At 43.4% G+C, this 19,997-nt stretch overlaps 1 protein-coding gene across 3 annotated transcripts in view; it reads left to right on the top strand.

The window, feature by feature from the left end:
- Positions 1 to 5,415: 5,415 nt before the first annotated feature.
- LOC147210057 (XK-related protein 7-like) overlaps positions 5,416 to 19,997 on the top strand; it is a 33,746-nt gene continuing 19,164 nt past the window's right edge. For all 3 annotated transcript variants that reach the window (XR_015098999.1, XR_015098997.1, XM_086101805.1), the window contains exon 1: positions 5,416 to 6,035. Coding sequence is in view for 1 of the 3 variants with exons in the window: in XM_086101805.1 (XP_085957931.1) it covers positions 5,437 to 6,035 (599 nt within the window). In the remaining 2 variants the exon portion in view is untranslated. The remainder of the gene's footprint in view (positions 6,036 to 19,997) is intronic.

The following is a 19,997-nucleotide window of genomic DNA, read 5'->3' as shown; positions in this document are numbered from 1 at the left end:
GTGTAGATTGGGTAATGGTGTTTGTTGTCTTTCGTAATGTTCTAATTACAAATTGTAAACACAAATAGCATTAAGATAAATTTTTTGCTCATCTCTTTTTTGGAAAAATCTTGTTCAGGGGGAAAAACATTACTATTCGCAAGGCTGCAAAAACAAGTCGTAGATCTTGCTTGCTACCTTCCACAGATGTGCAAATTAAATTAAAACACAACTTTCAGAATAAAAGCATTGCACATTTTACGTTTTAACTTGACTTGTGTGTGTGTGTGGGGGGGGGGGGGTGCAAATTGCAGTTGTCACATTCACTTTCTGTTTTTGAGTCACACAACTCATACATGTGCCCACACACGCAAACACATAGAGCAGTGTGTTTGTGTGTGTGTGTGTGTGTGTGGTGCTTAATAAATAAATAAATACAATGTTGGGTGACCTGCACCTATATTTATGGTGGTCTGTTGAAATCTTTTTGACCAGTTTGAAAAATGATGCGTGGATTGAGATTAGTGTTTATGTAAAAGACCAAATATATCTTTTCTAAAGATTAGAATGCATGTCATCAATTATTTTTGGAGGAAAAACAACGCAACATGTCTTTATGACGCAACCAAAGCTAAAATAATCTGCCTCACATGCTGAGAGGCGGAGGCCAGGCCGTCAACTGAACCAGCCAGTGATGGCCAAGCGGGCATGTCATAGCTAACTGACATGTTGAGTCGGGTGTGTCTTAACCTCCATGGCAGAGGCTCTGTGGAACCCCTGAGACTGATTCACCGAACCCCTGGGGTTCGATCGAACCCTAGGTGAAGAACCACTGCATTAGACCTTCTTCCACATCTGACAGAATACGGCTTCACAGTTGTGTCTCATTTCTGCAGTCCATTCAATAGTTAAATTGAGAATATAGAGTACTGTACAGTCTTCTAGCAATTACTGTTAGTATAATGTTGAGAGCGGTGGCCCGGTAGTCCAGTGGTTAGCACGTCGGTTTCACAGTGCAGAGGTACCGGGTTCGATTCCAGCTCCGGCCTCCCTGTGTGGAGTTTGCATGTTCTCCCCGGCCTGCGTGGGTTTTCTCCGGGTGCTCTGGTTTCCTCCCACATTCCAAAAACATGCATGGCAGGCTGATTGAAAACTCTTAATTTTCCCTAGGTGTGAGTGTGGGCGTGCGTGGTTGTTCGTCTCTGTGTGCCCTGCGATTGGCTGGCAACTGATTCAGGGTGTCCCCCGCCTACCGACCCTCGTGAGGATCAAGCGGTTCGGAAAATGGATGGATGGATGGATGATGTTGAGAGCATTAAAGATAAAACGGCCGGTAGAAGTTCACCAGAGTGGCCCAGATTGAAGGAAGGAGAATATTATGAATTCCTGTACGACACCCAGGGGCAGCTCTGCAAACCTGTCAGGGGGAAAATAAAATTCCTAATCCCGATCCTTGTAATGTTCGCAGGTGTCGCTGGACCCAAATGAAATTCCAATACACTGAATCCGTCGTTGAGTACTTAATGCAACTAAGGAAGGAAGTACAAAAATGATGGTCGAGTAGAAACTGTACCAGTAGGTCACACCTCCGTCTCCAGTGGGATCAGGAAATCAGACGACCCCCACCCTTGTGAGATTGGGTTATAAATCAGTGCCAAGCTGTCAGGCCGTTATTCAATGCCATCAGTGTTATCAAAGGAGATCATGTATGTGCATGCATGCGTGCGTGTCCTAGTGCGGAGTGAACAGTGTAGCATAAAAAATATATATATACTGTATCCATCCATCCATCCATTTTCCGAACCGCTTGATCCTCACTAGGGTCGCGGGGGGTGCTGGAGCCTATCCCAGCCATTTCCGGGCAGTAGGCGGGGGACACCCTGAATCAGTTGCCAGCCAATCGCAGGGCACACAGAGACGAACAACCATCCACGCCCACACTCACACCTAGGGACAATTTAGCGCGTCCAATCAGCCTGCCATGCATGTTTTTGGAATGTGGGAGGAAACTGGAGCACCCGGAGAAAACCCACGCAGGTCCGGGGAGAACATGCAAACTCCACACAGGGAGGCCGGAGCTGGAATCAAACCCACAACCTCTGCACTGTGAAGCCGACGTGCTAACCACTGGACTACCGGGCCGCCGTGTATACTGTATATATATTTTTTTTTTAATTAGGTTTAAAAAACAGCAATTGGGCTGGTGCTGCTAAAATAAGTTAGCTATTAGCTTTTGTTGTGACAGTGCTGTCGCTCTTTACTCTCTGCCATGATGAAATAAACCGAGGGCCTAGTAGCAGAAGAGACAGTCATTAAAAACAACACGTGCTCATTTTTCATTTAGATATGCACTGCTGAGTGTATATAGAGGCAAAATTGCACCGGTTTCTTTTTTTTTTTTTTTTAATCAACATTGGACTAAGTGATCACGATACGCTGTGAAATTAGTATGCATTTCAGAGTCATTCTCATATGCTTTCTTTAAACTTTAATAGAGTTCAGACTATAGTAAAATGCAGTCACCGACATTAAATCAATATTTAAAGCAGAGGTGAAGCGGTGTGGACACATTTAAAATCACTGGGATTCCATACGTCTGATTGCGCACTGATCCGAGGCCTTTTAATGAGCTTCCTGTTCTCTGAAAATCATTGTGGCTCATTTATTAAGAGCCATCCAGTTTAGAGAGAGAATTATTGCAGCTCTGGAGAAAAACAAACAGGAAATTGTAGGTCACGTATATGGGAAGAAGCCTTTACTGACAGAGTTCAGGAACAAACCAAATGTTGTTTGGAACCCACAAATGTAGACGGAAGGGAAAATATGGAACAAAAATCTTTTTTTTTACAGAAAACGAAGGACCGACATAGTACAAACATAAATCGCTGGGAAGAAAGAGTCAGGTATGACATGAACAAAAAGCACTTGCAAAAGAAGAAACCCAAGATTAACTAATATACGAAATGGCAAGAGTCTCAGTACACATCACAAAATCAAGAGATAAACACTTGGCAAAGAATAACTTACAAAATGCGAATCGAAGCGGACAAGGGCGACTACGAACATGAACAAAAGGTCCAGAAAATATCCCTTCAGGCAAAACAGTGTGCGAGATTAATAATCCGACAACCTTTGGCAAATTGGCAGGACCTTCAAGACTAGAACAGACATGATTAGAGTAAGGAACAGGTGCGGCTGCTGGAGGGAAATGCCCTTCACACTCGCTGAAGCTATAACAAAACACGCACAGGACATGACATTTACATTTGGGTTTGTTTATTGAACATAAAACATGTACAGTAATAATTTGACAGAAAATAAGGTAAATGAAATAGTAAAAAAGTAAGAAATCAGTCTTCATTCAACAAAGTTATTATGTTCAAGGCAGTAGGAAGAAGTAAAAAACGTATCTAGTCCTACCCCGTTATGTGTTTATATCTAATAAATCATTTTTATATCAATCAGAAAAGAAAGAAAGTAAGAAGAAAGAAGTCTCCATTAAGGCTCATACTTTACCCTTAACCGTGATATTTTTACAACTTTTGGTTTGTATCGGGATTACATACATCCACACCCTGGCACTCTTGTGTCAATTTTCTCTTGTATTCATAATGGATATTTCAATACTTTTCTCTATTTATCACCTTAGTTCTGATTTATCATTATATTTAATGTTTAGAAGTTATCATTTCAACTCTGATTGATGTAGGTTGTTTGTACTATTTTTTTGAATTTGTTTTTGAACTCAGCAAGCGATTTACTCATTTTCAGGTCCGTTTCGAAATTATTCCACAGATTAACACCTTTGATAGATACACTTCTTTGCTTGATGTTTGTTCTTGTTTTGAGTTTTTTGAATAAGTTGGTGCCTCTTAAATCATAGCTGCTTTCTCGAATTTCGAAAAACCTCAGAATATTTTGGCAGAGCAGGTTATCGTGTGCTTTGTACATTAATTGGGCGATTTTAAAGTCTACCAGGTCATAAAATGTCATCATATTTAATTTGATAAATAGTGGATTTGTGGGTTCCGTATATTTTGATCTATTAATAATTCAAATTGCTTTTTTTGTAGTTTTAGAATAGGGAGTGTGTTTGTTTTGCAGGCATTTCCCCATATTTCCACACAGTAGGTCATATATGGTAATAATAATGAAGAGTATAATGTGTACAAAGATCTCTTATTTAGCACTTCCTTGGTTTTGTAGAGGGTCCCTACGGTTTTGGCTATTTTCCTTTTTACGTTATCGATATGTGGCTTCCAACATAGTTTTGAGTCTATTACTAATCCGAGAAACTTGGTGAAACTAGCTATTGGTGAGTGAATAATGGTGTGGATATAGAAATGGCCAACGTTACACCATCCGCCCGGGGATGTCTTCTTGCAGTTCCTAATAAACATACTGCTTTATTCTTTGACATGGACTGAGGCGTGATTATTTATATAACTTTATTCATCTATCTACGCTAATGCTGTATGTTGTGTGGCGGCCGGCAGAAAAAAATGGAATGCTCTTTCATGACCTGAATGTGGCAAAAGATACCATGGGCCCATTAGTATATACGAAGTCAGGCAGGGGTCCACTGTAATTGTGGGAATCTTGAAACTGAAATTGTAAATACCATAAATGCGTGGATTTTAGGGAGCAGTGATAAAAGCATTCAAGGGAGCTTGAAATAGTCCTGAGAGCTGTCTGTGTTGCACCACACTTGCACAAGTTCCTGCAACCACCCCCGGAACCAACCACCTGCAAAAAAAACCCCAAAAAATTAATAAGACTTTTCTCTAATCATCCATTTCACACATTAAGAGCTTTTGGAAAGACCTATATAGGTCATAGTTTCATGGAGACAGTTATAAGGAACAGAATATAATAATATAAAAATATAAAGATACGTTGTTTCCAATGAAAACGAAAGTATGTAAAGGTGAAGTATATGTTGTTGTTTTTTTGTGTGACATTTTTGTTTGGTGGTGTGTCGTGAGCTTTTCCAAATGCCAAATATGTGCCATGCATTGCTCAGTAAAGGTTGGGAAACAGTTCTAAAATGATCCTGCCCGGTCGGTGGTGTTTAACCTTTGTTGCAAGATTTCATTTTGTTGAATTAAAGTGAAGATGCTTGTGCATGCAAATTCTTCACTTGATCTTTTTTGTTTTGTTTTGTGTTGCGTTTTTCTTTTTAGATACACGCCCCTTGACGGTTCAATTCCCTCGCCTTTTCTCCAGGACGCCAAGAATAAATACCCTGCCACATGCGTGTGCTTTGAGTTGATTTTGGGAAGCAAATAAAAAGAATCCGCGGAGGTCTCTGCGAGCGTTCCAAATGCTCCTTGGCGCTTAATTGGCTGCTGATGAGGCTATTTATGACGTCATCCCTCCCCTGCCTCCTCCTCCTCCTCCTCCTCCTCCTCCCCACCTCCATCACCTCCTCCGTCTTTCTCTCCTACCCCAACCAACATGGCCGCTAAGTCTGATGGAGCAGCGGTGGCTGTGGAAGATGACAACCCGCCCAGGAGCCTCTCGGAGCCAGGCCAAGCCACCCCCGCCACCTCCACCGCGGCCGCCGCCAGTGCCGCCCGGCCCCGCCGCGGACCCCCGGGCGGACAGGCGTACACGCTGCTGGACTGCTGCTGGGTACTGTGCGCCCTTCTCGTCTTCTTCTCCGACGGTGCTACCGACCTGTGGCTGGCCGCCGACTACTACCTGCGAGACGACTACTGGTGGTTCGGCCTGACGCTCGTCTTCGTCGTGGTGCCGTCCGCCGTCGTGCAGGTTCTCAGTTTCAGGTGGTTCGTGTACGACTACTCGGAGCTGAGCGGCGCGGACAGGGCGTCGGGAACGGCGGGGGAAGCGAGCGGCGACGCCGCTGGAGGAACCAAGGACAGCGACCAGCGCGGCGCGGCGGCGGGCAACGCGGCGAACGCGACCGCCGTCCCCACGTCCTCTTGCCCCTCTGGAGCGACGGAGAAGGGCGGGCGACCTCGAAGATGTTGCACAGTGTGCATGTGGGTCTTTCAAACGGTACTCCACACCTTTCAGCTGGGACAAGTGTGGAGGTAGGACACGCGTGCGTGCGTGCGTGCGCGTGTGTGTGTGTGTGTGTTGCGTGCGTGTGCGCGCAATGCTGCTTTTTGTTCAATGCACACACACGTGTCAGCAGTCTGCCTTCGCACACACCTGCTATGATGCGTTCGTGTTTGTGTGTCATGCATGCGCGGTGGTACCTTGATTTACAAGCCTAATTCCGTGGCCAAGAGGATAACTCAATATAATACAGTATATTTCTCATCAAAATTCCCCATTGAAATAAATGAAAATTCCAGTCATCAGACTGCCCCTAAATGGTGGTATTTTGGGGCTGAGCGACCAATATTATTATTATTTTTGACAAAACTATTATTCATTCAGTATCCGATCCGCTTTATCCTCACAAGGGTCACAGGGTGTGCTGGAGCCTATCCCAGCTGTCTTTGGGCAGTAGGCGAGGGACACCCTGAACCGGTTGCCAGTCAACCGCAGTGTACACAGAGACGAACAACCATCCTCGCTCACACTCACACCGAGGGACAATTTGGAGTGTTCAATCAGCCTGCCATGCATGTTTTTGGAATGTGGGAGGAAACCGGAGTACCCGGAGAAAACCCACGCAGGCCCGGGGAGAACATGCAAACTCCACACAAGGAGGCCAGAGCTGGGATTGAAACCGGTACCTCTGCGCTGTGAGGTCAACGCGCTAACCACTGGACCACCTGGCTGCCCGTAACAATTATTCTTGATTATTTTTTGTTGCTGACAAACTTCTGCTCCACACATCAGCCCATTTATCAGTAATGTAGTGAAAATGGATGAAAATGTGAATATTTAATTCACAAGTCAACCAACAGTATTCGGTCATAAATTTTCGACTTTCATCCCCAAATAGTGGGGTGGGCCCTTTGGGTCGTGCGGTTCGCTGTCAGGTGACCACAGGGAATATGTGGGGTCCGGCCTTCCTGTGTGGAACTTGCATCTTCTCCCCGTGCCTGTGTGGGTTTTCTCTGGGCACTCCGGTTTCCTCCCACATTCCAAAAACATGCACGGCAGGCTGATTGAACACTCAAAATTGTCCCTAAGTGTGAGTGTGAGTGTGAATGGTTGTTCGTCTGTGTGCCCTGCATTTGGCTGGCAACCAGTGCAGGGTGTCCCCAGCCAACTGCCCGAAGACAGCTGGGATGGTGCCGCCATGCCCATAACCCTTGGATAAGTGGATTAGAAAATGAATGGATGGATGGAACCCAATCTTGCACTTGTTTCTCAACAAGACACTCTCTTCTTGGGGCCATGTCGAGTCCGCTGATTTTGTTTTCGTTGCTGTATCCTGCATCCCAAAATAGGATGTTGGAAATTGAAACAAGGCAATTTTGAAGGCTTCATTGCCTCATTAGCGACACATCCGCTGGTGTGCGAGAATCAACTGAACCCCTTACTTTAAATAGGAAGGCTGATCATGTCTCTTGAATGTAATTTTATTGTTCTTGAAAGTTGTCGGCTCTTCTGCTTCGTCTCATAATTTGGTATTGTGAAGAAGCTATCCTTGTTTTGTTTTGTTTTTAGCAGGTTGGCTTTAAAATGTCAATGACTTGCTTTGACTAAAAGACACAACTGTATTCATCGAACTGTAACAACCAGGCACTTTTACTGCTGCTCTGACCAGCTGATGCTTCAGTCTATCTTCTGTTTTGATCTGCGCTTTGACCACATTGCTATTTGCCACACAACATTGTGAAGAAGGGAACGTTTTTTGACATGTCGACCACAATATAGTCCGCATTCAGACATGTAAATTGTTGTCAAACCACTTCCATCTAAGTGCAAACACATCGGGTACACTCACACAAAATAAGTAAGGCAGATTTAAGGTACGATCATCGTTGCTGTGCAAGTTTATTGTGTTCCTTCACAAAGTGACGTCACCAAGTACTTGGCTGGCAGACATATTATAGTTTCTTCTATGTTTTTTTTGCAGCTCTGTGGGATTGTGTATTGTTTTTACAATATTGTTGTCTGTAAAAATGTTGCCTTTTTTACTCGACCGTATTCGTATCAACACACAGTTGAATTTCCAAGCTGCAAGTGCAACACTGACTGCCTTCCATAAACACAATCAACGGTAAGATGCTTTACGGGTACAAACAGTAACACTCACACAGGTAGAGGAGCATAAATATATACAACACAATGCCACAGTCATGATCATTTAGTCACTACACGCACTACACAAGATGACATTTTTCTTCTTAACGATGACGGCAGTTTCATGCAAAGTAGCTCAGGAGCACCAAAGTAGAAGTAGTACAACGCAAGCAAAATAAAGTAATTAACAGTGACGGGATACTCGGCTGAGGAAAGATCTCAACTAAGGCCGCATACAAACATCTCACAAAAGTGGAGATTCTCTTCACTTGTGCATGTCTCCTCCTGAGATGTGTCTGTAGATCAATGAATCATTGTGCTGTAATACCTATAGTATGTGTATTCAGTTGGTCGTATAGGGTGTGCTGTCAGCTCTGGCCTCGCTGTGTGGAGTTTGCATGTTCTGTCCATGCCGCCATGGGGTTTCTCCATCTTCCTCCCACAATCAAAGAACATGCATGCTAGGTTGATTGTACATCCTGGAATTGTTGCCAGGTTATCTTAAAACACAATTAGACAATCAACCTTCTGCTAACAACTATGCACAAATGACAGTCTTCAGAATAACGTTCATTCTGACAATGCCGTATTTGTGAAGATGCACTTGAAAATTTGGTGACAGAAAGTAGACTTGGCTAAAAGCAGGTCTAAGTTGTGGCGCTGGTCTTGTGACGTCATTTCTGTGATTTTGATCAATGTGCAGGCAGACAGATTCTATGGTCCACTGGTAGGTTTGATGGATGTCATTGTATTAGGAGAAGTGAACCAATCTCTTTTTTTTCGTCAATGGATGCTACAGCTTCTTGTTGACTTTGAAACTTGGCTTGTAGCCGACGTGTGCACATTTTGAGCATGACGTCTCTGATCCGCTGGTTAAAGGACACTTTGATTCTGTCCTCTTTCATCTCAAACTGCTTCAAACCACAAAGCGTGTGACGGAAGGGTGGTTAGGACTGCACGACTGTCCGTGTTTTATGTGTTATGTGTTGTGTTTATTATTTTACTTTATATTAACTGTTTTGTTAAGCGCTTTGTTACAGCTGCCGCTGTTGTGAAAGCGCTATATAAATCAGCATGTTTTGTATTGTATTTCTTTCAGAAGTCAACAATGTGCATCGGGCCCTCTGAATCTTCGTAGAAACAAATTTATTGAACGCATTATGATTATTACTATTATACTCATTCTCTTTATTCTTTATTAGGGTATTTTTAAACACCCCACTGGTCCGTGGCACAGCTATGGAGGGGTGTGTGTGGGGGGGGGGGGGGGGGGGGGGGGTTAGCACGCATGGTCAAACATGATTAAGTTGGAAGCCTTGCAGTTGCCTATAAATGTACTTTGTGTGCTTCGATCTTCTACATCAGGTGTGGCCAACCCGCGGCTCGCGAGCTGCATGCGGCTCTTTGGCTGGTTCAATGCGGCTCCCGGGCTTTCACGCGAAAAGAGTCAAAAATGCCTCGGCAGTGGCGATGCCATTCAAACGAAGGCGCTAAATACACAGAACGTACTACGTCAGCCTATCATCGATCCCATCACTTGATTGACATAGAGGGCAACCAATCAGATGACTGCATCACTGCTCATGCGCAAACAACGGCGCTAAGCTAGTCAGCGAATTACCTCTGATTTTAAGGCAGCGGTGTCCAATACATTGATCAGAATCGACCGGGAGCCAGCGAACTGGTCCCAAGTCGACCGCAAGGGGTGGGAGGAGGAAATGTGTGTGTGTGTGTGTTTGCTCGCGCGAGGAAGGGTGTGATGTGGCTCTTTGCAGTAACACAGTAAAAAAATTGGCTCTTCGTCTCTGACTGGTTGGCCACCCCTGTTCTACATGGACTCCACAAGTCTATTACTGTTTCTGCAATGTCAAAGACTGTGTGCGTACCTTTCCTGTGCTGAATTTGAAGGGAGTGAGCGGAGCCGCTTTCATTGGCCAGGAAGTAAGTCAACTGTGTTCACTCTCACTACGGTGCAAACCTCCCATTCCTAACTGCGGACGTCTACGAAAATACTGTACTTTGCACCAGATTTGCGCTTGCTATAAATATAGGTTCCTTCGTAGCAGATATTCACGATAAGGTTCTTAAGAAATAATACATGAAAAATTAAAGTAGTAAAAAGCAATCGAAAGTGTGATCAGTGTGTTTCCGTGTGGGTCTGCAGACAGTCAGTCGTTCTAGGAGGGGCCAACTGATTGTAAAGACTTCAAGTCAGCAGAACCTGACAGGAAGTATCCCAGTTATAAATAAAAATGTGTTTTTATTGGTGACGAGACGTTGCAGTGCCAGAGACTCCCCACAAAGTCATTCCTTGGGAATGTACTGTAAGTGGCCTCTTCATATGAAATATAATCTATACAAATAAATGAATAACCACATAAACCTTTGATAGTTTTATACGGTGCCAAACGCCAATTACTTTCACCAGAAATGCTTGTCTGCTGAATACAATTACAAAGTAGTTGCCATGTGAGAGAAGAGTGGCCGCAGCGCAGTCTTAAACATTGAGATTCACGTTACGCCAGCTAATTTCGAACGAGAGCATGTGGGATTTTACATAATTACATGCAGAGACGGTAATAAAGTGCATTAATAATCAACAATAACATGCTGAGAGATGCACATTGAGAACGAATTGGCTGATGAGGATGTTGTGCTGAAACAGCATGCCGTTAGTCAAAATATGACAGAGCTCTTGCGATGCTCTTCTACAAACTATAACCGAAAAAAGTAAACATAAGGTTAAGAGAATTTCTCTTTGACCATGTCAATCTAAACTTCATATTATTCGTTTTTTAAAGACATTTTTTAATGTGTCTTATGCTGAATATCAAACGATTGTGTACATAATTGCAGATTATTTCCGATAGGATCATTATATTTCAATCTGAACAAATCGGAATTTGACAGGCTTTCTTAAATTCATCCTGTACTCTGTATACTTGTTACCGACGAGTTTAAGCTCGCCAAAAGCTGGCGAGGGCTTTATTTAGACTAAAATAGAGCCATGCCTATGAACAGATTGCCTATCACAGCTTCGGCGTCAACAAAAAAATGGAGATGTCTGCTTTCGCGTTTGAACTTCTCAATTGCACACTGGCGTACGTAAGAGAACGCAGACGATCCCCTGAGGGGATACATCGTGGTCGTTTCAAATCAAACAGAAGAAAGAAAGAGAATCAAGGAAGACCACCGATTTAGATAAATCATGATTGTTCGTGATGTACATTTTCAGACAATTTGATCAGCTCCTCTGCTCCACACCAGATCAATCGACCCAAGCGAGAGTTTAACTGTCTAGAGTAGTTCCAAGTGGAGCAATGGCTTCAAGTGGAGGACTGCCAGCTCGATTTTGTGTGCGTGTGTGTGTGTGTGTGTGAATTATGGCCCTCACATTTAATTTGAATTTTGCCTGCTTGTAAAGGGGCTGCTGTTAAAAAATGTCTGCCATGGGCACTGAGAATTTGACACGATTAAATGATTCGTGCTAACTGGTCTTTCACTAAAGTGGCATCTTCAGTTTTGATAAATTTGTGACACCTTTTGTGAAGAACTTGACAAATGTATTTTATTTGTGTGTTGGAATACATCAGAAACATTCATTGGGCTACACTGTGGTTCTTCCCTCAGCATGTGATTGATTGTATAAAAGTTGAAAACCCCAAACTTGTAAGCTCATGTTGAATTGTTGAGTTGTACTGGACTGGGAGAATTAGATGGCTTGGCTGGTGGTTGGGGTGTCTTTTTAAAATTTTTTGGTTGTTATTGTTTCCTTTTTTTTTCTTAGCGCACCAAGCACCAAAATGTAATTGAGCTTGCAGTCATTTGCTTAATTTTTGTCTCACCCCTTGATAGTGCTTATTAATTACGCCAATAACATCCATGCATACCAAGATGTCACACCTCATTTTGTCTTCAGTGACTATTTTCCATTTCAGTCTCACCGATTGTATCACGCCACCGGCATAGTGGTTGTCTACTACTAAGCATTTAAGTCGAAAAGTTGTTTCTCCAATATGTGTTTTTCAGTGTCTCTGTAGTTTCCCTTCAAGATGAAATTTTGCAGAGTCTGAAAGCCTGCGGGCGGACCACCTCCTGTGGCACTAACAAACAATCAGACTTCTGGTCAAATTAAAATTTTGCTCCAGGGACCCCACAATTTAATACAGAACTCTGTGCCCGTTAATAAAACCTACAGTGGAGATTTGTTGACAAGCTGACCAAGCTGAACTGCGGTTGAACTCAAAGAAAACATACTTCAGTGATGGACTGACGGACTTTCCGTCAGTAATGACGAGGAGTAATAACAGTAATAAATGTAGTACCGCAAGTGTCATATGCTGGTGGTGGGTGCTGTACAATAAATAAAGTTCTTGATATCACACAGTTGTTGCCCGTGCATTACTGAACACAACGTTTTGGTGACAGTGATGGAGCTTTACTTTGCGCCCTGCCCTTGTTCTTCGCCGCCTGTCCTGCTCGTATGAATATTTTAAGACGAGCGGCAATCAGGATAGCTGAAGCTAGCAAGGCTAACATTAGTGGCATCCACAACCAGCTTTTGCTGTGGCCATTTCCGAGCTAAGACATATTGTATGAAGACTGTGTCACCATTTTGGCAGAGGGTAAAACTGCTCCGCAGTGTGATAGTCCGATGACTCAAATGTCCTCTATAAATTGGCCAAATGGAAGACGAGATGGCAAAAATCTGTGTAGCGATTAGTCACCTTCGGTAGTAATGTTGATTTGAGGACTAGTTGATGACTCCGTTTTAACTGCCTTGTCATCTCTCATAGCAACGTGGCTTTCTGGGATTTGCTGTTACCCTTTTAACCCTCGATCGATTCCTGCAGTTGATGCTAAGGAAATCCGAAAGCTGACGGAGTACTGACTCGCCACTCGCCAGGCACTCGGGAGTTGCCATGCATCTCCCTGGCAGTGGCCGGCAGCACGTCAGGCAACAGTTGTGTCTTTAAGGTCTTTTTTTTCCTTCAAGCATATAATGGTGGCGGTGTGCGAATACACAGAGGCTCATGTAATATTCAATACAGTTATTGATTGTGAATAAAATTATGCCCGCGGGGGAAAGTGTTGATGATCCACAGCCACCTGCCTATCTGGTGCGCCAAATGATGTTTGTATGTCAGCCCCTGCTGAATAATTCACCGCAGCCCTTTGGGGAGCTGTCAGTCAAGTGTCTTGCGTGTGTTTGTGTGTCGAACATTCTAGGTCTCACTGCTTTTCGTTTGTCGAGCCTAAAGGTATGCATAGGTCAGCTTGGATCGTCACACATTTTTCTTACACTTTAAAACAGTAGCCAGGTGTTCGCGTAACATAACAAAACAAAATACCCTGATGTTTTACATTACGCAGTGTTTTTATCTTGCTGAAATCAGCTTGTTTTCACTCTCCGACTCTCTCACTTTCTCTCGCCCTTCTCTTTGTACCTTCCCAAAAGGGAAACACGTTTTTCTTTGCTTCTGTTGCCTAGTGCTTGCTCGTGTGGACTTCAGTTGGGGTTCAGTCAGTCTTTGAACTCAATAAATGCCAAGAACGATTCAAGTCATTCATTTGAATCAAAAGACCCAGCACCAAAAACGATTTTTTGGAATGTTTTTTCATTGGGCAGGGTGGAGAAGGGTCTGATGCTGTGCTTTAAATACCAAGTGCTTGAGGAGTACTAATGAGCCAAACCACCAGTAGAGAGTACCGTACCAGTTTGCATTTAAAGTCAACTCTGTTTCCCAACTGTTTACAGCGGGGAAGGAGAATTTTACTGTCATGGCTGTGGAAGGCGGCACTTAACAGACTTTCACTCTGACAATCTGAAGCGTACACTCAAATAGGGAACATATACAGTATGTATAGAAATCACAGAGTATATGTTATGATCATTAACAGAAGTATGCACATGTCATAATAATGAAACAAATCACAATGATCTTGGAAATATGACGAAAATGAGAAAATTGTCGTGTGAACAGCCATCTACGGTTGACGTGCCATTCTGGTGAGCTGGCGTCATTCGCTCGTTTATCAGTCAGTAGGTTGTTATTTTGCTGTCTAAAGCCATTCCTAAATTGCAAGTTGTTTAACTGCACTTCAAGAATCAAACCACTGTTCAGATGTTAGAGGTGTCATGAAAGTAATATTATTTGCAGCATCAAAGTCCCTGTGTGGCTTGATATGGTAGTTGACACGAAAAGTTATTTCCCATCATATTTTGTGAGAAACGGCTGAATCCCCCCCCCCTCCCAAATAACACCCCCCCCCCACACAAAAAATAGCTACTCTATGTTCATAAGTGAGGGGGGTGATCTTATACCTGCTCCATATGTTAAGTGCCCAGACAAATCTTTTGTGATTTGGCGATAGCTAAATACAATTGAATTGGATTTCAAGCATTTTGACTCCTGAAAGCAGCAATGAATACACTACATTGCGTGTACACATTTCTGCAATGTGTCTCCTTTAAAATCAAAAGTGTTTGATTGAAGAAGACCCTTTTATTGCACTAGCTAATCTGGACTCATACTGCATGATAAACGTGTCTGCAAAAGAAAAGGTAACGAACGTGAAAGTGTTTGATTTATGATTCCAGCCTCCATTTGTACTGGGTAGCATGTGAAGCTAAAATATGACTCAGTGGTGCGCAAACCTCAGCCAAGGTCATTTCCACCAACCAGACACAGAGGTAATTTTATAATCGAGGCTTTCAGAATCATAACATTAAATAAATAGAGGAAACACCAAATGCTTTTTTTTTAATTTAAAAAGGAAAATTCTGCAAAAAAAAATCAATCACAAGCCAGCAACAATTAACTTGACCTGATATTAAATATTCTTTTAGTTTTTCTTGCTATCGCAATATTTGACAGTGAGAATTTGATTGGAACATAATCCAAAGCTTTCAAAACAAACATTGAAAAATTCCATTTTAAAAGATACGTTTCAATTAAGGTCAAAAGTGGAATCTTGGCTAATCTTCTATTTTGGATTCATATTTTTATATCTGACTCCATAGGAGAAGCGCCCCTACTGCACATCACTGCAGAGGAGGTAGCCTTCATTGGCCTGAAGAGCGGGCAGCATGGTGTCTGAGTGGTCAGCTAATCTGCTTTACAGTCAGTCAGACGTCCTGGGTCCAAATGTTGGATTTTGTCTTTGTGTGTGGAGTTTTCATTCCCCCCCCCCCCTTACCCCTACCCCCATCCTTGGGTAGGTTTTCCTTGTGTGACATTACCTTTGTAATGGACATTAAAATTTAAAAGGGACAGACGGTAAAAGAGAGTATGAGCGGTACTCTCTTTACCACGGTCCCAACATATGTTACTTCGAGGTACGTGGACAAGAAGATACACCGAAATTAGTGCAAGTGTGACGGAGCGCCTTTAAACGCCGGATGATGGGAGCCCGCGCCATGCCCTCTTTAAACGGTTTCCCCCGTGGCTGAGCGCAAATGTCCCGTGGTCCTGCATGCCCACAAACTCTTTCACTGCCGCCCGGACGCTTTTCTTTCCCTCCGCTATGATGACTCGAGGGCGCGCACGCGACACACAAATGCAGTGCGCTGCCATCTCAGTTTGCCTTGTGTCCGAGGGCCGAATCGAGGGCCTCATCTCGCCATAGAGAGTGTTTATTGGCATCCTTCAAAAGGTCACGTGACAACAGAGGACCTCCTTACTGTAGTTTTCTCGCTACTCTCTCTAGTCTACCGATGTCGTAAGTTCCTCTCCAGTAAACGGCTGCACATCTTCACGAGCGGCTGGAATCGTTTCCCAGCAACTCCTCGGGGGGCAGCAAAGTTCAACTCGTTTTACGGCCTTTTGCTCCAAATGAAGCACTCTTGTCAGAATTGCTCCAAGTTAGCCTTTGAATTAAATCTTCAACAGCCGATGCCGTTTGAAAGGCAAACTGTGCTTAAACGCTTTTGCTGTTGAATGGGCTCTAATGGTTTTTGGGAGCCCATTAAAGGCTGACTGAAGGAAATCAGCTGTAATTCTCTGCAGCTTTTATGAGATGAACCGCTCTTGGCCCACACACGATCCGAAAAGCTCCGTGACGTCTCATAGGCTACACTTCAATCCTTAGTGCTGCACTAATGCATAAAAAAAGGGAAAAGACAAATAGACTATACCTTCTTACATCGGCGGAGGAATTTAGGCCCACCACAAACCAAGCGACAGGACCGAAATCGACTAAACTGTCGCAGAGCGTGCAGGGTTCGGCCACTCGTTTTCATTAGTAGCAGATCGTTGGCCACTCGGTTTGTTGCAATTCAACATTAGATTCAGTGTCACGGTCATTACCAGCAATGGCTAAAGACAAATCCAAACACCTGAGTTAAGCCTTACACATTCACTGCTGTCAGCGTTAATATTCATCAAGCGTTTACTGCCGCCATCATAGGCGTGGAAAAGAGCCTCAGCCAGATTTGTAGGTGAAATTCAGCTTTGTATCGCACTGTTGACGATGAACAGATTCCTGAACGTGGCAGTGTTGCGTCACCGGATCAACATATCCGTACACGGGCAGGCAACAAGCGCAACGGGATTCGAGAAGTGAGGCAAAAAGGTCAATTATCAAACAAGGTCAACGCTTAATTGGACTCGGGTGGCGAGAACAAGGAATGCTGGAACGTGACAGCAAGGTACAAGGATCTGGTGATGAGACAGAATTAGACACAAGGTTAAATACGAGACGTAATTGGGAATAACGAGGCGTAGGTGACCACGAGACAGCGGGGGGGCGGGGGGGGGCAGGAGACGCGCTGAGCGGCGTCACTAATGTGGAACAATATTTTTCAGGACACTGATTTGTTTATATAGAGCGTGGCGAAGAGTCGACCTTCTTAACTGCCGTGCAAGTGGAAAAATAAGTGAACCACAACAATATTACTATTTGCAAAGGACAAAGCGTTCAGTTTTAATGATTAAATTGTAATGCAAAGGGGATTGGCGCCACAGATCAATTTTGTTGACCTTTTTGATGGTTGTCAAATGTTTGGATTGAAACATAAAAACGATGTAACTTCGAACAACGGATGGCACGTGTGTGTCTGGTGCCTTGCTGTTGCGAATGCGACTCGGTTGACTTCACTGAACTTCCTGGGTGTATTCTTTTTCTTTTCACCTCACATTCTTCTTCTCTTAACAGCCTTTTTTTTTTGAGGCTGCACCTTCTTTGGGAATAAGAGTCACGGAAAAAAGCGTCACAAAAATTCCAAGACAAAATGTGACCTACGCTGGTTTGACATTATGCATTGTGGAGGTTTAAACTCCAAAATGTGCAACTTCGGGCCTACTTTTCCTGCAAATTCTGAACTGCGCAACCTCACCAGTGTTCAACGTTAGAAATTCCACCGTATTCCTCGACATCACTGCTCGCTCCCTATTCATTTTGAACAATATCCTACAGGGACAAAGATTTTTCTTGCGTTACAAACCCCATGTGACTTTGATGCAACTTGTGTAAAAGGAACCGACATGCTGAGAACTGCGCAAACTAGCTGTAGCGCACGCACGCACGCACGCATGCTGTAAATGTGCATCACGTTTCAGCAGTATAAATACGTGCATTCATATTCTGGCCGTGTAAATGCACGCATTAATATTCTAGTAGTTTTAGAGGAATCTTCACTTCCTGTATATTGCCGTGATGTTAATGAATGCATTTTCTGTATGTTGTAACAATTGCAAATACAGACATACAACCTTTCATCGACGAATGCTAACATAATAAGCAAATATATGGGAATGATGTCGGCATGCACTACAATTTAAACCCTGTAAATTTTCAGGGCTGCAACCGTCAATTATTTTGTCGATTGTTGACTTTTAAATTATACACCTTCATGTCCATCTCTTGATTCAAAGACATTATGATTAAATTGGCAGTGCAGAAAATCCACAGACATAAATTAACGACGATTCAATTGCTGGTTTGATCCGTAACACGCCAGGCAAAAATGTTGATCAAACAAATGTTTTATTTTGATTCGACACAAAGCTAGTTAGTCCACAAAACTTGTCAAGAAGAACATTTATGGTCGCAACACAAGCGGGAAACGCGGGGAAAAGAGAATATTTGTCTTTTTAGGGTGTGTTTATTTCAGCCATTTTGTTATTTCTGTTTGATGGATGTTGCAATTGGATCGAGCCCGCCCCCCCATCCTGGTGACAGATGAAATTCTACGAGCACCAGGCCTGAACAATCAATCACCAACCTAGTTGAGCTTCCGCTTTCACTCGGCTCACCAAGCCTGTTTGCTTCAAGCTAAACTTTTAAAGGGCGGAAATGAAGCTTTTTTTTTTTTAATTCATCACTCTTCATTGAATTCTCATGTTTTCACATGCCATAGGCCACCTCTACACATTTTACAACAACATTGCATCTCTTCGGTGCTGAATCAGACGTACAACTGAATTACATTCTGCCACTGCCTAAGCTTTATCTGAAACAGAAACGGGTTGAGCTTGTGAGCCACAAGACAATTCTGGGGCTCTTTGTGGTAACTTTGTGGGGAATTTTGTTGCTCTTGTTCATTCTGAACAATTCAACTTGTCATTCAGCGGTTCTCACCTTCCTAAATTCGTAATTTAACTTGCAGAAATAAATACAATACAATACAATACATGCTGATTTATAGAGCGCTTTTACAACGGCAGCAGCTGTAACAAAGCGCTTAACAGAACAGTTAACATAAAGTAGAATAATAAACACAACACATACTGTAACATAAAGCACGGACAGTTGTGCAGTCCTAACCACTTTTCCCTCATACGCTTTGTTGTTTAAATGCGTAAATGCAGAATGAAGAATAAATACCGAGCTGATGATTATAGTCTGCATTCATAAATTCATGTAGGCGGAGGATGCTCTGCACCCCCGGCAGAGGACGAGGACGACGAAACATCACCTTAATAACTACGTTAAAGTTTTTCTTTTTATCTTAAAATGGCTTACTTTAACCAAAATGCCGCATCGCATCGTAGACAAATGTACAATCAGGTTGGATGAATTCGATTTGTAAATTCCTGTGGAAACTCAAACCAGGTTGCTTCTTTTTTTTTTCTTCTTCTTCTTCTTCTTCCTCCTTGTCTTCTATTTCTAAAGAAGACAAAGACACAAGTTCTGCTGTAAGTACAGAAGTAGAGAGCCACCCCCTCCTGTTTTTGTCTTTCTGTACCGAGGCTTGGACACTGGTGAGGAGGCCACGGGGAATTTCAGGGAAATGAGTTCATTTTCCCCAACGGCCGACGTAGTTCCAGGTCGGTCGTGGCCATCTCACCCGCTAGCCTTTAATTTGATTTAAAAGATCGCTTTTGTTGTTGTTGTTGTTTTTAAACAAATTAAACACATTTGAAGGCGGATTGATCCCTCTAAATTGTCCCTAAGTGTGAGTGTGGGCGTGCGTGGTTATTTGTCTCTGTGTGCCCTGTGATTGGCTGGCAACCAATTCGGGGTGTCCCCCGCCTACTGCCCGAAGACAGCTGGGATAGGCTCCAGCACCCCCCCCCCCCCCCCCCCCGCGACCCTAGTGAGGATAATGCGGTTCGGAAGATGAATGAATGTATGAAAAAAAAACACATTTGACTACCCAAAGTAGTGTCTGCCTTACCTTTGAGACTTCCCCGGTTCGCATTCCGGCCCTCTGCGTGGATTTTCCATGGATTTTCTTCGGGGTTCTCAGGCATCCTCTTATATTCCAATTGCATGAACGTTAAGTAATTGTCTTAAAGTTCTCTGGCGTGGTGCGGAAAATCCGCCGTATGAATTTTTTTGTACATTAAACCATTTCGGGGACAGCGGTTACCACAGTGGACAGCTTATCATGTTAGCAGGTC

This window comes from Hippocampus guttulatus, chromosome 1, assembly GCF_054856545.1.
Source record: "Hippocampus guttulatus isolate MCC_2025c chromosome 1, RoL_Hgut_1.0, whole genome shotgun sequence".
Classification (NCBI taxonomy): Eukaryota; Metazoa; Chordata; class Actinopteri; order Syngnathiformes; family Syngnathidae; genus Hippocampus; species Hippocampus guttulatus.
Note: the sequence above shows the minus strand (reverse complement) of the source record. Positions and strands in the feature narration are given on the sequence as shown.